The sequence below is a fragment of the Drosophila guanche genome, unplaced genomic scaffold, assembly GCF_900245975.1.
Source record: "Drosophila guanche unplaced genomic scaffold, DGUA_6, whole genome shotgun sequence".
Taxonomy (NCBI): Eukaryota; Metazoa; Arthropoda; class Insecta; order Diptera; family Drosophilidae; genus Drosophila; species Drosophila guanche.
Window position 1 is genome coordinate 7731917 of NW_022995748.1, and position 12396 is coordinate 7744312.

General features: G+C 44.8%; 2 protein-coding genes across 3 annotated transcripts in view; both read right to left on the bottom strand.

Moving 5' to 3' along the window:
• Positions 1–171: 171 nt before the first annotated feature.
• Positions 172–4654, bottom strand: LOC117584535. Of its 2 annotated transcripts, none has more exons than XM_034273486.1 (5): positions 4308–4654; positions 1664–1838; positions 1489–1606; positions 726–1426; positions 172–654 (listed from the first exon to the last, which is right to left on the bottom strand). In XM_034273486.1, the coding sequence occupies exons 1-5, from the start codon at positions 4608–4610 to the stop codon at positions 266–268; spliced, it is 1686 nt and encodes a 561-aa protein (XP_034129377.1). In that variant the 5' UTR covers positions 4611–4654; the 3' UTR covers positions 172–265. The 2 variants fall into 2 exon arrangements, with proteins under 2 accessions (XP_034129377.1, XP_034129378.1); XM_034273487.1 differs by having other exon boundaries at positions 613–654; positions 722–1426.
• Positions 4655–6525: 1871 nt separating this feature from the next.
• LOC117583882 (angiotensin-converting enzyme) overlaps positions 6526–12396 on the bottom strand; it is a 41027-nt gene continuing 35156 nt past the window's right edge. The window contains exons 8-9 of the mRNA XM_034272535.1: positions 7205–7345; positions 6526–7141 (exon numbers count right to left, since the gene is read on the bottom strand). Coding sequence (XP_034128426.1) covers positions 6823–7141; positions 7205–7345 — 460 coding nt within the window. The 3' untranslated portion in view covers positions 6526–6822. The remainder of the gene's footprint in view (positions 7142–7204; positions 7346–12396) is intronic.

Here is a 12396-nt window from a genome sequence, read left to right on the forward strand (position 1 = left end):
TGCTCTCGTTGTGGGTGTTTCCATCTTTGCTGGTTATTTGAGACACAAATATAATCATCGCACGTCCTATAACTTGTAGACTTCCTGTGTGTTACAATAATAAATCAAGAGTGCCATGGGAACGCATTAAATGAAGGCTAATAAAGGTTATTCTATACATTATACTCCATACATAGATGTATATTCAAAGTGTCGCACATACTGTCGAGTACATATTATATCATAGGCATAATTGTAGATGAGAGAATGAGAGAATGATTATTGCCTACAGGTGAGCAATCCTCTTGGCTGGGATGGCTGTGGGCACCTGCAGGAAATTGGAGTTTTGTGGCGGAATTATCAAGTGGCTGACATGATGCGGTCGATGGTGGCTGTGATGATGATCGCTGGCCGGCAAGTACGCCGCAGCTGTTGTGGCATGCTTAAAGTGCTGCGGATGACCATGGCTCGGCGGCGGATGTTGATGATGATGGAGATGATGCTGCTGCTGCTGCTGCTGATGATAGCGTATCTCGTCATAGAGATGCGAGTCCAGACTGCCCTTCCGCGACTTGGGCGTGACAATGGAGTAGAGAGATTCTTTCCTAGCATAGGCATAGGGTGCTGTCTTAGTCGACGAATTATTGCTGGGCGTGTCATATAATTCCCCAGGCACTGTAAGATATTTCCAAACATTTGTACTTGTAAAATCAGTTGTGGTGTTCGGTAGGTAGACACTTACATACCATCGTTCGTATGGGCCGTTTTTGCCGTGACAACTGGCGGCATGGGCAGCGGCTCGTGGAAGTTCTTGCCCAGGGCCACAGCTTCGGTGAGCACCACCTCCGGATTGGAGGGTTGGGTAGTCACCGTCCCATTGGCATTGTAGACGATCGCCTTCTTGTGATGGTAGCGGCGGTAGACGTACAAAGAGCCAACAGCTATCGCAATCAGCAGCAGCAGCATGATGACAATCAAAGTGGTCACCAGGCCCGACTGCTGCTCGCTCGCACTCTGGCTGCTGTTCCCCTCGCCAGCGATGAATCCAGCCAAGTGCTCCTGTGGGGACGTCACCCCGTTGGTGATCACGTGGATGACCTCGGGCGCGGGCACACCAGCAGCTGCTGCCGTGTGCAGGTTCTCGAGAAGATCACTGCCCGACTGATGCAAAATGATCTTGGGTGTGTGCTGGCCAGAGTTCAGCGACGGAGACTGCTTGATCAGTATGACTTCTGGCAGGGGACTGGGCGTGGCTGGCCGTGGTATGATGCCCATTTTCTCCAGCGTGGAGTTTACTGTCTCCACGATGACGTGGCTCACATTGAGCTCCAGCGGATGCTCCTGCACGATGCAGGCTCCAGTCTGATGGTGGCAGGGCTTCTCATCGCAGTCACAAGCCTTGCGGCACATAATGCCATGGGTGCCGGGAGGACACTTTTGCTCGCAGCTGAAAAAATTCACGGGGAATTATTTACATAATTTTGCTGGTGTGGTGCTGATGACACTTACTATTGACCTGTCCAACCGGCAATGCAGTGGCAAATGCCCGACTTGTTGTCGCACGCCGCTCCGTTCTGGCACTGGCAGAGGTTCTTGCAGTCGAGACCCCAGCGATCGTGATCGCAGCCTTTAAAGAGATTCCCAATGGAGGATGGATTTATTTTAGATATTTTCTTGTACTCACGCTGCGTGCAGTGCTTGCCGATGTAGCCCTCCTCGCAGCTGCAGATTTCGGGCATTACACAGCTACCACGCCCACAGCCGCCTCTGCAGATGGGCTTGCATGTGGCCTGGCTGTCGGACAGGTTACCCTCGTAGCCCTGGCAGCAGAAACGAACCGTTCGCGTCTTGTTTAATTTCTAATAAATGAACGTAAAATAAAATGGATTTAGTTTTACGTCCCGCCAAAAAGTATGCATTGAGGAAACGCGGGAAAATTTGCTCATAAAATTATGTGAACTTTGAGTTTGGTTTCTGCATTGGGAGACGCAAATCTTCGCTTTGATCTCGGTACGCTGTGCAGAAGGAGATGATGATTGAGAATAATACACCATTAATTGGATCAACCCGGGAAGAGCTTTCCATCATCGCTGGCGAGTACTTCAGCGACACTTCCCGCTTGTGGACTTTGGCACAGCCCAGACGCGATGTCCCCGACCCCGAACACGAGCAAAGGCCACTGCCCCGCCCACAAGCACGCTCGAATACCCCTTGGTTGCCAATTGAAGTGAATAACTGAATGAATACCAGGCAAGCTTCTCACACTCATTCCCAGAGAGCAAGTCCAAGAGTCCCGAAGTCCCAGTTCATTTCCCTACTTACGCATTGTTCGCCCGATTGCTCCGTACATATTTGTACATATTTTATGTACGTACCAATGTAAATATGTATTTAAGTACATTTGTCCGTTATGAGTGCATATGTGTGTGTGTGTGTCTGTGTGGCCGTCATAAATGAGTAAGGCGGAAATTTTAATATAAACAGTGAAATTCGATTCGAGTTTTGTCTCTGATTCATTGTGTCTGCATAATTATGGTTGCCTTTTCAAATGCCCCTCGCATCTGGTAATTGAATCTGAGCAGTTGAGCAATTTTTACATGTGCCACTCGAATAACCGTATGAAACCATCACGCACCACCCACTTCGCTCTCTTCCTGATGCCCATCAATCATTCGGAATGACAGTTTCTCTTTACATAATGCCAGTTGAAAAATCTGCGGAAAATCGTTCGGCACTTTGGGGCTAAAGTTACAGATCAAACTAGTTTTTCCACTCGCAGACAAACACTTCTTTACGCGTCCATGTTCATGTTAATTAATTAGACAAAATTGGCGAATTAACAGCAACATTTTCTGCCCAAAATCGTGTACGGTGTTGCCTCAGCCAAGTTGGGGGAGATGGAATGTGCATTTGCTGGGCGTGAGCTACCCATTGGCATATCCTTAGGTCAGGAAAAATGTCTACCCAGCAACCATATTCTCGGCTCATAATGCTCGAGACCAATTAAAATAATTATGAAATTGATTTGGGGCAAGCCACAGCCTGATCTCGAATTGCACAAATCATTAGACACGAAACTGAAAAAATAAACCAAGCCAAAACTGGCTGCGTCTTGTCACAGCGATGGCGATGGCGATGGCGATGGCGATGCAGTTTCGAAGCAACTCTGATTCGTGATGCAATCGAAAGTGTGTCAACAGCTTTGGCATCAACTCACCGAGCGTCAGGCCCCCGTACACACAAGTGGAGCTCTTAATGCTGCTGATCGGTCCGTCCGCCTGCCAGTCCAGCATGCCCGGCCATAAACGTTGGATTTTCCGCTTTTCATTTGCACTTTCCATCACTGACACCATGACATAATTATTTCTGTGTACAACCGAGCAAAAAAAATGGCAAATAGTTTAAGATTAAACACGAGTGAGCAAAAAAAGATAAAGAAAAAACCAGCTGAGCCTGATTAGGTGACTCCGATCAGGCAACTGCAACCGGATTCTAGCCATGCTTCGACAACACTTGGTCGCTGTTGTTTTTCTCAGTTTTTCCACACTGCGCAGTTGGATACGAGTACAAATACAGACTGGCCGAGGGTATTACGACTATTAAGTGATATTTGTTCAGAAGGAACATGTGTCCACATGCAATGCAAAGTTTATGCTCCTGAAGCTAAGACCGTTAACAAAATGGCTAGTAAAAATTGCATTTGGGTAGTAAGAAAATATACGACTTTCAAGAGTAAAGATCAGCTTTAGGTGTGGAAAAGTGTGCCAATAATTTCAGTAGTTGAGGAGTTAAGAGTAACTTCAACTTCAATCATTCTACATCCACGTCATCGTGTGAATTACGCATACACCGCAGGTGCACAATAGTTCATAGAAGTTTAGCAGCCAAGGACACACCAGTTGCCTCTCGGGTCAAAACCGGTCGCCTGCATCTCAGTCAAATTGAGACTTCGCTGAGAGCCACTCAATTTTGACTTCCGCTCTGCCGATCAGATAGAGAGGCAATTCTGCAGCAGCTTCAAAGAGCTTGCGCAACGAGTTTTCCCGCGACAGAACACATAAAAAGCAAACGAAATGTTTGTATGAGCAAAAGTAATCAAAGTCGGGCATGGAATCGGGCCAATTTATGGATATAGTAGAGAGCGGCTTCCTGGTTGTTCAAAACTGAAGCAGGTTTGCGGAGCAGGCTCCGCCACATGGGGCAAAAAAGTGGCCACTGCAAAGGTGTTGCCACGGGCTGGAATGACGCAACAGGCTCCCACAAAGGCAGAGCCGGCAGCGGAACACCTGCGCCACTCCGAATATTTGGCCAGCCACTCAGCGACTCACCTGAACCTTCATCACTTCGCGCATTTCCGTCTTATATGTGGAGCAGCGCGGTGGAATCTCCATGCACCAGCCGGAGGTGCGCACCCGCACTGGCTGCATCTCCGGAATCTGTATGTGCTCAACGTACGGCTCCTCGCGTATGCAAATGTTGCCGGGACCCTGGATAGATGGCAGAGCAATGGCCGTTGCATCAATCTCCTTCACATGCGTATTTATCCTCAAGCTGCTATTCTGCGTGGATCCACAATGAAGCAAAACTGCGAGCAGCAGGAATAGTTGCTGTTTTAATCCGTTTCTAGTCATTATTATTTGGTATTTGTCTTTTTTTTTGGACTGAGATTAATTTTATGTGAGTTCACACTGCATTATTATCGGCTTCTTTCGAGGCCTAATATATTAATATATTTATATTTATGGATGATTGCATCTCATTTTAAATTATTTAACCTCCAAGTATTTTATTTAAAATTTACTTGGCAGATGGCACTCGAAGAAATCAGAGTTTCAAATCAGTTCACTTCACATAAATTATGTTTCAAAATAATACTATTTTCCGTTAATGTTGTGCTCGTGGAAAGGTTCTTTTTCCCTTCACAGCTGATACAAAACTGATCCGCCTGATTTGATTTGCGTGTACGCTTGGAACGCGACTCTCCATTAAACTGTTTCCCCATTGGCAGTGATGCCGTTGCTCGCCCGAATGTTCCTTCTCCAAAACGAAACCGAACAAATAATACAAAAACAGTTGTCATTGCAAATTGTCGTCGGGCTAATGAAGGCCTCGTCGAGTGCGAGGGGACTTGAGATCGGAGAGCGGAAGTACGCACAGCACAGTAAATTCTACAAAAACGAAAGTGAAATCTGAGCACAGCACAGCCACACAAACATGCAAACACACACAGACAGAGACAAACCCTCACCCAGCCAGAGGCGGAAAAGTCTCCAATGCAAGTGAATGAAACGCAACTCCCCAAAGCGATCGCGAGTCTTCCAGCCCCGATCCGAGGGAATGGTGATGATTGCATCTAATTGAAATGTTGATCATGTCCTTAACGTGCGGCTGTCATTGCGAGACAAAAACTTGTCTCCGGCTGCTGCTGCTGCTGCTGCTGCTGCTGTTGTTGTTTTCACATTTATTATATGCTCTGATTTGCGCTTTTGTTTTGTGCCTAAACGGGGGGAGTTGCCTGAACCTACAGCCAACAGACGTGGGAGAGTTGCATTAGCTAACGAAAATACGAAAACGGAGTGAAAATGAATATTGTGATGATGGTTTGTAACAATAAAAAACTATTTTATTGATAGTCATAATTAAGTGGACTAGTTCTGTATAATTTTTGCATAAATAAACAATGTAAAACAATGTAAATAAGGTTTAATCGTATTCTGCTCTTTAAAACTGTAACAAATTAATAAACTTGTTTACTTCACTTAATTAATATTCGTTGGGGATTATTGGTCTTACTTTCTTTTGTATCTGCATTCTGCTTCTGCTCCATTCAGATTCTCAAGAACTTTTCTTACTTATCACAGACCCATCAACGATTTCTGTCTTTGAGTTGATTGGGTGGAGTCCACTCAAGTCCAACTGCAGCTGTATTCTATCCACTTAGCTAGAGTGTCTTTTTTCTAAGATAAACTTTAGAAAAATGACACACAATGAGGGGATCGCCCACCGGCTGTCCAACCTCCCCGACCAACCCACACAAGTGTTGATTGTCTTGTTTACACTTGGCTTGTTGCAGTTGTTGCCTGCAATTTATTAAATCAAATTTACCAATAGCAGAAAACCAGTTGGAGTCAGTTGGGCTGGGGCTGGGGCTGGGGCTGAGGCATCAGCTGCAGCAGCAGAAACAAAAGAGAAACTATAAAAAATTGCAGCAGCTCCGAGAGTTTATTTATTTTATTTTATTAAATTGTAAAACAACAGCGGCAGCAGCAGCAACAGACGACCCACCAAACGAGTGAGCAATGTGCGTGCGACGACGGAGTTCCAATGACCCGCATGGACCGCACTCGCCATAATCCATCCCATGTCCAGCCGAAGGCCCAGTGTGGTACTGGTTTGTGTGCGGAATACCCATAGAACGTGAGGGCATATGGGAATATTAGTAGCCTTTGGCGAAATGAAAAATAGCAAATTAAGTAAAAATATTATTGAATTCGAATAATCTCAGAATTTTCTCAGTTGAAATTGAATTATCATCGCGAATTCTGGGACTACTGGGTGTCTACTATTCGATCAGCTCCGCATTGTGCATTCTCAATGTTTTTTTTTTCGTTCCGTTGCAATGTTTAGGGTGCCGCCGGCCTGGCAATTTGTCAGATTTGCGTTTTATTTTTTGCTTTTATTTTGGATTTTATTTTAGAATTATGTATTTTTTTTTGGCATTGATTCAAGTTCAACTTGGTTATGGGTATATGCTATGGGTGCGACTTGAATAGGCGGAAGTTGCTGTGTAGTTGCGTATAGCTAGAACATTTTGTTTGCCTGTTGGCTAACACTATCAACTTTCTAGATACAATTATAGCTAAAACGAAGACTTAAATAAGAACAGATTAGGAGGATCAGCATGTTCAGCGTTGATCCATGATTGGAGCCGTTGTAGTAACCTCCATAGACCTGAAGACCAGCAGTTTCAATGCTTCGCTTGCAGTAGTCTCCATCGTAGTTCCAGCCAACGTATTCATTTGTGCGCAGGTTCTCCAGGCGCAGCCATTCCTCGAGTGGAGCAAAGTATTCTCGCAGGGCGCTACCGTCCAAGCGGCCCTCGCCCAGGGTCTCCTGAAGTACCTCTTGCCATGGCTGGGAGGCGCCCTTGGCCATTAGTTTTCTGTGCAGAAATTGTATTAAACATTTTATTAAACTTCACTTCTAGACTGAACCCAAGACTCACTTAAGCATATTGCCAGCTGCCGGCTGGCGGTAAATGTCGCATTTGTGCAACGGCTTTCTGGGATCGCCGGGAACATACTGCCCCGCCTCGCGGCACATGCCCCGGTACAGCTGGAACTGCAGCACCGTGGAGAAAAAGTATCTGCAATGAGACGGAAACATGGCTTAAGTATGATTAATTCTGAACGGGCTTTAGAACGGCGTCGGTCACGCTTCTTGGCCTGTGTAAGAATTGACAATTGTTGCAAGTGAGAGCTGTGTATAGATTCGGTCATAGTTTATGTGTTGTAGTTGTTGTTGTTGGTGGTGCCAAGTGGTTGTCGAGTTTGTTTGTTGCTCGTTGTGCATTCTGGCTCAAGGTCGAGCTCCAGTTGAAGCCTTAAACCGAGCAGCCACAACACTGACAGCAGCAGCAGCCAGCAGCAGCGGAGGTGGACGGACAAGTCGTTTCGTTTCTTGGAGTTTCGAAATCATGCAAAAAGTCAACATTTGTGGTCTTGTAATTGTCGTTTGCTCTATGCTCATTTAATAGCACTTATGTTTATAACATTTTTACTTCATTTTTATGACGGCTGCGCAATCAAGTAGCAATTATTCAAAGCAATTCCGATTCCGTTTTCACCGCTTCATGCCGCACCGTGCGGACTTCGGTGGAAATGTTAATTTCCATTGAATTTTTATGTTTATTGAAACACCGTTTGCGTATTTGTTTGTTTTGTCAAATCATTCAGAACTGATTAATAATCATTATGCAATATTTGGGAAGATTTTCGGGGATTTTTTTTAGCATATTTAAAATTAGTTTGGGGCAAGAACAAGTTCAACTAATGGTTTGCTTCTTTGTTTCCACTCAGATGTGAGGGAAGAGCCGAGTCAGGTTTGTTATGGCCTTTGCCAAGTGGGGGTTCCCCATTGATCATGTCGAGGCGTTGAACCAAGACCCCGAGCCCATTCGACTTCCATCTCCCTTACTTCACACATTCACACTGTTACCCGATGAGAATGTTGCAAGCACAGCCACAAAAAAGGCATTTTTATGCCCACTTTTCACAATGTTCGATCACGGCTGCAGACTCCCAGGCTTGGAACAGCAACGTGCCACAGCTCCATTAAGTGCATCAGCAGCAGAAGTGGCAGTGGCAGCGGCAGCAGCAGCTTGGTCTGGTCTGGCGGTGTGTTATGTTTTTGGCACTTGGCTGTAGTTGCGCCACATAGCCACATCGTCGCCACATTTTCCCAGAGACGCGACATGACCCAATAACAGGGATTAGCCAGCTGCCTCGCCAACTACGCCAACTCCGACTACGACTCCGGTGGATGTGTTCGTGTGTGCTTGTCGCCCCGACGGTTGCCATTCATTCAATCATTCAAACAGACACTCGGGCACTCTGTGACGGGGTTAGCAGTCTTGGTCCAGTCAATCAGAGCTAACATTGTCGGCAATTAGTCCAATTTTTGTTGCTGTTGCTACTGCCACTGCTCTTGTTGTTGCTATGGCTGCTGCTATGTGCTAAAATTAAATGTTGCGAAAATTCTTTTCAACCTCTCGGACATGTTCGACGAACACATGTTCGACGATCGAAATCAACAAGAAATATGCGAAAATCTTTAATTTTCCGAAGCCACAAAGCGAGTGCAATTATTCAGCTGAAATGTGACTGCTTTTGCTGCTGTGGGGCGTACATATGTCGTTTATGAGATAGCCGCTAATAATCGGGTTTCGACAGTTTGCAGTTTCTTTTAGATCCATTGATTTTGGCATTTGCTGAATAGGATGGCTAAGCCATCGAAGAGTTGATATTTCTGTTTATGTCGGCTTATGTTGCGCAGCCAATCAAAAGACTTGCGCCGCGAACCCATGGCACACCACGGCAAAGAGTCTGCTAGACAGGCACACAGAAGCGAATTCAAGGAAAGCCACAAAGTTTTAGTATTTTCATTTGATAGCAAGACCCGAGATGTGTCGTAAACCTGTACACATGTATCGTAAATGCAAACTAATATCGTACTCTAGTTCTCCATATATGGTCTGCTAATAGTTTCTAGTTTGAGCTCATAAATTAATTCCAATTCTATTTTACACCAGATGTGAATGTCACTTGGGGGGAGGTCACACTGGGCTAACTCTGGCTGAGATCTGTTCAGTAGCTGCTAGCCATGTCCCGAAAGTGGTTCAATGTCCAATGCAATGACCGCACGATTGAGCAATCGTACTGATGTGCCGAAAATTCAATCGCTTTAAGTCACTCTTAAGACCAAGTCTAATTATAATTATCTGCGGCCTGTAGATTTCTTCTCATTGTTTCGCTTGACGAAGCTCACACTTACACACACACACACAAAGTACTTTTTTACGCTTTACACTTTTTCGGGTTTTCTTTTCTTTTTTTTGTGCGCCGACCTTGACTTTCATAGCCATGCTCGCCGGCTGGAAACGGGTCAGGTTTTTGTACTGAAATTGGGGTGGAATCCAAATAAAGTTCAACTAGTTTGTTGATATAAAGTTCATGACACTGTCCGAGCGAATATTTACAAGGTCTCTAGGTATTTAAGTACATTCAAATTGCATTTTTTTGCAAACTAATTATTATTTTGGAAATTTATTAACAACGCTACAAATATTTGTACTGACTGAATGGAGTTTACGAAGACCTGAGGACCAATGGGAATAATTATTAAGCAAATCACAAAAGATAATAACTGCTTAACTGATAATTCATCAATATTTCATCCATAATTGCACTTAATAATATTGAGATTTTAGTTGATTGGTTCAGTCGTTACTTTAATTTTTCCCACTCCCACGGACCAGAGGAAATCACAACTTTTAGATTTATTTAAATATCCCCAAAATGTATGCGCATTTTAAATGAGATTTTCGGTTGCAAATAAAATCTTGGCCATTGGCCGAAAAAAATAAAAGTGAAAAAAAAACTGGTCACTTGTCGGAAACCGTTTAAGTTTTTCACTTGATATGTCAAAATGCCAACAAAAAAAAGTTGCACAAATCGTGGCTGGCCCGACGTCGAACGGAGCAAATGGCCAGGCATTAGGCATACGCCCTGTTGGCCACGCCGCTCCTCGTCGTTGCCAGCAAATCATTTAAGCGCCATGGGCGTGTGGTCTCAGCTAACTGAGGCGACCGAGACAAAGACAACAAATGGCCAACAGCTTCCTTCAGAGGCCGCTGCAGGGGCTGCCTCAGATGGCTTGCTCTCACTTTGCTTTGGTCTTCCCCCTCTTTGCGCTTAGAAACATTGCGGATGCAGTCGGTCGGACCAGGTCGGACAGACAGGCGACGAGAAGTCGGTCCGGTTTTTGTCTCGGCCATAAATAGAGTCGGTGTCCGATGGCGATATGGAACGCGATCCAGTGCGTTGCACAATGCACTTTCAGTTTCAGTTTCGGATTCGATTCGGATTCCAATTTCAATTCCGATTCGAATTCGATTCAGCTGTTTACACATATTTATGGTTTTCCATTTCGATGTAATTCAATTCTTAATTATCTCATTATTCATTCCTCTAGATCCGCTTTTTCGAACCTAATTAGCATATAATTTGAGCTCAGTTCTGCTTAAGTCTCGATTGTCCGCCAGAACCGTGCGCATAAATCAAAAATCTACAATAAACCGAATCGCCAGACATCCACTCGAGGCGACCAGCTCGTTTCCATCGAACTTGATCTAATTCCTTTACGAATAGCCATACAAGTTGTTACGGTTACTGTTTTGTTTATTTCTTATTTTTGTAATTTTACTATTGCTTGAGGTTTGTTGAATTGTAAATTGAAATGATGGAGGAATTTTGTGCGCTGGGCTGTGATTTAGATATTCTGTAATATATCCTGAAGAGACTTCTCCTTTAACTTGTTCTCTAGGATGCACTACCTACCACATTTAACTCATTTCCTTACTTTCGAGAATCTTTTAATTCACTTTGTGGACTCTTTGTGTGCTCAAGCAATATTCCCAAACAATTTCCCAACTGTGGATCCACTTCAGCTCAACTGTGTTACAACTGTGTGAACTCTTGGAAGCCACACACGAGCGAGGACTGCCCCGCCTTTTGCCCGACGTGTGGCGCCTAATAAACCGTAATTATAATTGGCTAATTTGGGACTCTTTCGCACACAACATATTGCATATTTTTGCATGGTATTTTCCCTCCGTCCGGAGGCTCATCAGCTGGCCAGGCTCTGGGGCACAGTACAGACCATAGGAACATGCACCCGTCGCAGTCGGGCCATTGAAAGCATTAACACACTCCAAACAATTGGCCATAAATCAGACTGCACCAAATGCAGCAGCACCAGCAGCCGAGAAGGGAAAGAGATGGCTGCAGTTATTGTTGTCGTTATAATCAATGAATTACGTCGCATCGGTTGACCACAATTTATGGTGACTCCGAACATGAGAATCCGATATGCGGGGCACAAGAAGCATACAAAAGTTAATGCAACTGCACCAGCTGCCCCCGGAAAGGGGGGAGCGTTAGGCAGTGTGTGTATGTAGAGGGTCGCATCAGGGCACAGGGGGAGTGGCAGGCTTAGATGTTGCAACCGCATGCAACAAAAGCATCCAAACGACGTCGCATGCCCAACCGAACAGCATCGAATCGAACCGAATCGACTTCCACCTGCCTCGCTACCTCCTTCTATACCTATCCCGCTCACTCTCACTCAGAGCTGTATCTGTTGCACGTCTGTCCGTTACCAGCTGACAGAACTGTAACGTTTACTGCAGCTGCAGCGACCCGCCGACTCGGCTTGGGTCGGTTCCATCTGGCCAAACATAGAAAACAAACACATTTCTGCCATGAAAAAAAAGTAAAAGTTTCAAAGCCTCCAGCAGCAGGCCGGACAACGGGCCGAACAGTGATTGCCATTTTTGGGTAGCCTTTAAGTGGGGATTCCCATGGCTTGGATTTAAATATTCGCAGAGGATTATTATTACCTGCTGTTGGGGAATATACCTGACATGTTGTTGGGCTTAGAGGCAGTGGGTAAAACATTGTAAATAGGACTAGTAACAATATTATTTGAATATATTTTGAGCATTTCTATACATTTTTTAGAGAAGAATTTGATTGCGTACTTTGCTGCTGGTCCCAATTTTAATTTTTTGTGTGTGTTTTGGAATGGTAACATATACTCAAAATTATGCAGATTAATATGAAAAGCTTGGCAACAAGA

What these genes read in the sequence shown, in the direction of transcription:
- LOC117584535 (XM_034273486.1), bottom strand. Translation starts at nt 4,610, where the DNA reads ATGACTAGAAACGGATTAAAACAGCAACTATTCCTGCTGCTCGCAGTT. An exon ending in CGGCAAGCACTGCACGCAGC is followed by an intron (nt 1,607 to 1,663) that starts GTGAGTACAAGA and finishes ATCTCTTTAAAG; the next exon opens with GCTGCGATCACGATCGCTGG. An exon ending in AACGGCCCATACGAACGATG is followed by an intron (nt 655 to 725) that starts GTATGTAAGTGT and finishes AATATCTTACAG; the next exon opens with TGCCTGGGGAATTATATGAC.